General features: G+C 37.4%; 1 protein-coding gene across 1 annotated transcript; it reads left to right on the forward strand.

Annotated features, from left to right (window-relative positions):
* The first annotated feature begins 245 nt into the window (after positions 1-245).
* LOC123753219 (putative mediator of RNA polymerase II transcription subunit 29) lies at positions 246-2,667 on the forward strand. The gene is made up of 2 exons (XM_045735208.2): positions 246-307; positions 2,079-2,667. The coding sequence occupies exons 1-2, from the start codon at positions 246-248 to the stop codon at positions 2,665-2,667; spliced, it is 651 nt and encodes a 216-aa protein (XP_045591164.2).
* The last annotated feature ends 860 nt before the right edge of the window (positions 2,668-3,527 follow it).

Below are 3,527 nucleotides of genomic sequence, written 5' to 3' on the forward strand. Positions count from 1 at the left end.
GCGTCAAGCTAGACCTAGTGATCGAAACACACTCGAGTAACGTTGAATTAATTTAACGTTATATCCACGTTGAATCAATGATACCGACTTTCGTTTACCCAACATGTACCCATTTTGAAGGGGTTCTGTCCCACAAGAAATGTTCGTACCTCGACAAGCATATCAACTCCAATGCTTATTTTGTAAGAGAAATTTTGCCGGGCTTCTCAATTTCCCAAACCATCAAATTTGCTACACTGGATTCGATGGCGTATATTGTGCTGCATTTAGTGCGAGGACTGGCCACAGCCTTGACCAGTCCTCGAAAGTGACGACACTGTCCCCTGGTCTCTCTGTTCTCTTGCCTGCTGGAGAATTTCAATTTGATCATATGAAAGTGCGTGAAATGCAGTCTCACAGAACTACCTTCCATTCCCTTTTTAAAAGAGACAAATGTATGTGAATGCATGTGTGTGTGTATATATGTATGTATACATGTATGTATATATGTATGTGTACATATATATGTGTGTGTGTATGTATATGTATGTATATAAAGTACATATGGAAGCTGATCAGAATTACATTTCACCTTTGTAAATGCACATTAATGACACTATGTAAAAGACACATCGAACACTTTATGTAGGGCATACGTAAATCTGTGTATCTATGTATTTACGTTTGTAGGTTAGCTTAGCATTTTAAAAGCACCGAATGTGGTTGATTGTTCAATAAACCCTTGAACTATATGTTTAACACATCTCTAACCCTGTCCATGGAGGACAGAAGAAAATGTATATATACTGGTTAGCATTGTAAATGTGTGGCCACGTTTGTGGTAGAAAATAAATAAAAAAAATCGCTTTTTACAAGCGTGAAGAGAACTGCTATATTATTGTTTAATGCAAAAATCTAAAATACAATAAAATCTCATGTCTAGCCGGGTCAGAAAGATTCAAGATTCACTTCCATCAAAGTTGCTTTTACCCTCATCTTTTCCTCTTGAGAAATTCGATAATTGTGAAGTTGGATATCAACATCTTGGAATCCCAGGAAGACGGTGCCCTGCTCATTCCTATGTCTTCGTCCTTTTTCCTCTTCATCCTCTTTTTTTTTCATCTCCTCACCTTCCCTCCTTACCTACATCTTTTCCGTCATCCCTTCAACCTTCTCTCTTCCTTCTATCTACCCCTGTCGAGGAAAAAAACGACCCCATTTACTTATTTTTTAAAACAGTATGAAACTAATTGTGTTCTTGTTCTTGTACTAATTAATTAACCAATACTAACACAAATTAATTTAGTAACTCGTTCAAAGAAAACGAGATTACAGTGGAAATTTTTCTTAAACAAAGGATATTATTGCCCCTCCTCTAAAATTTCTACATTCCATATAAATCCGATAATTGGGGAGGGGGTCATTTTTTTTATTCTTGATGCCTCTGTTCACCTAGCAGTAAATATATACCTGCGAGTTAAACGGCTGACTTCTAGACATTGCTATGGTCCCAGAACTAAGAGGCATGAGTTACAAGGAAGGGCTGCGAGAAATGTACCTCACGACAATGGAAGGCAGAAGAGTAAAGGGAGACATGATCACTAACTACAAAATTCTCAGAGGAATTAACAACGTAGATATGGAAAACTGTTTAACACGAGGGGGGGGGGGGTACGTGAGCAAGGGGAACACAGGTGGAAACTGAGTAGCCAAATGAGCCACAGGGACGTTAGAAAGAACTTTTTCAGTGTCAGAGTAATTAACGGATGGAATGCATTAGGCAGTGATGTGGTGGAGGCTGACTCCATACACAGTTTCAAGTGTAGATATGATAGAGCCCAGCAGGCTCAGGAACCTGTACGCCTGTTGATTAATAATAATAATAATAACAATAATAATAATAATAATAATAATAATAATAATAATAATAATAATAATAATAATTTATTTAGGAACAGTACTTACATAGTTGCAGCGTTCTATCATTTGGAATGGATTGCAATGGATTGACAGTTGAGAGGCGGGACCAAAGAGCCAGAGCTCAACCCCCGCAAGCACAATTAGGTGAGTACAACTAGGTAAGTACACAATCCAACTAGCGACAATCCAACTAGCGACAATCCAACTAGCGACAATCCAACTAGCGACAATACAACTAGCGACAATCCAACTAGCGACAATACAACTAGCGACAATCCAACTAGCGACAATCCAACTAGCGACAATCCAACTAGCGACAATCCAACTAGCGACAATACAACTAGCGACAATACAACTAGCGACAATACAACTAGCGACAATACAACTAGCGACAATACAACTAGCGACAATCCAACTAGCGACAATACAACTAGCGACAATACAACTAGCGACAATACAACTAGCGACAATACAACTAGCGACAATACAACTAGCGACAATACAACTAGCGACAATCCAACTAGCGACAATACAACTAGCGACAATACAACTAGCGACAATACAACTAGCGACAATACAACTAGCGACAATACAACTAGCGACAATACAACTAGCGACAATCCAACTAGCGACAATACAACTAGCGACAATACAACTAGCGACAATACAACTAGCGACAATACAACTAGCGACAATACAACTAGCGACAATACAACTAGCGACAATACAACTAGCTACCAGAACATTAAAACAAAAGAGGAGACATAATATTTTATTATCCAAAGTCTGCTTTTCAAGCAATTAAAAACTTCTGGAAGATCGACAGCAAGAACCTCATACTAGCAATTATAAATTACTTGATCACTGCATAGAGTAAAGGGTTTCGATCCTCCTTTCTATGGATACCATCACACATAAATATAATCCATCATAATGGATTGCAGTCTTCGTTGCGTAGTGGTAAGACGCTCGCCTGGTGTTCCTCGAGCGCTTTGTCTTGGGTTCGTATCCTGGCCATGGAGGATATATTGGGTGAAAATCCTAAACTGTAGCCTATGTTTAACTCAACAGTAAAATGAGTACTTGGTTGTAAAAACGATTCTTCGTGGGGGTCATATTCCAAGGAACATAGGATTAAGGACTTGCCCAAAACGAATCGCTACGCGTACTACCCCGCCAAACACACACCGAAACTACGACGTTGGTACAACGTTCGAACAAGTTTAAACACCTAACTAGTTATAACAACCAATATAGCAAGTTGTAACAACGTTCTAATACGTCATAAAGACGTTAAGCAAAGATGTAACAACTTTATTACAAGTTGTAACAAGCAGAAAATAAAGACGGTTTGGGTTTGTGTTTCCAGGGTAATAGCTGTACAAGAATGTAAGAACTCTTATATATATATATATATATATATATATATATATATATATATATATATATATATATATATATATATATATATATATATTGTATACATATAGTTGTATATATATAGTTGTATTGTAGTTGTGTAGTTGTGTAGTTGTATATATATAGTTGTGTTGTAGTATATATATTGTATATATATAGTTGTACTCACCGACCTAAAGAGAATGCAGGACAGGATTGACAAGATTGAT

Source organism: Procambarus clarkii, chromosome 9 (assembly GCF_040958095.1).
Source record: "Procambarus clarkii isolate CNS0578487 chromosome 9, FALCON_Pclarkii_2.0, whole genome shotgun sequence".
NCBI classification, from domain to species: domain Eukaryota; kingdom Metazoa; phylum Arthropoda; class Malacostraca; order Decapoda; family Cambaridae; genus Procambarus; species Procambarus clarkii.

Bases quoted from the DNA above. Each gene is read 5' to 3' on its own strand.
- LOC123753219 (XM_045735208.2), top strand. From the start codon at position 246: ATGGCGTATATTGTGCTGCATTTAGTGCGAGGACTGGCCACAGCCTTG. The intron at 308-2,078 runs GTGACGACACTG...CAATCCAACTAG, and splicing joins GCCTTGACCAGTCCTCGAAA to CGACAATCCAACTAGCGACA.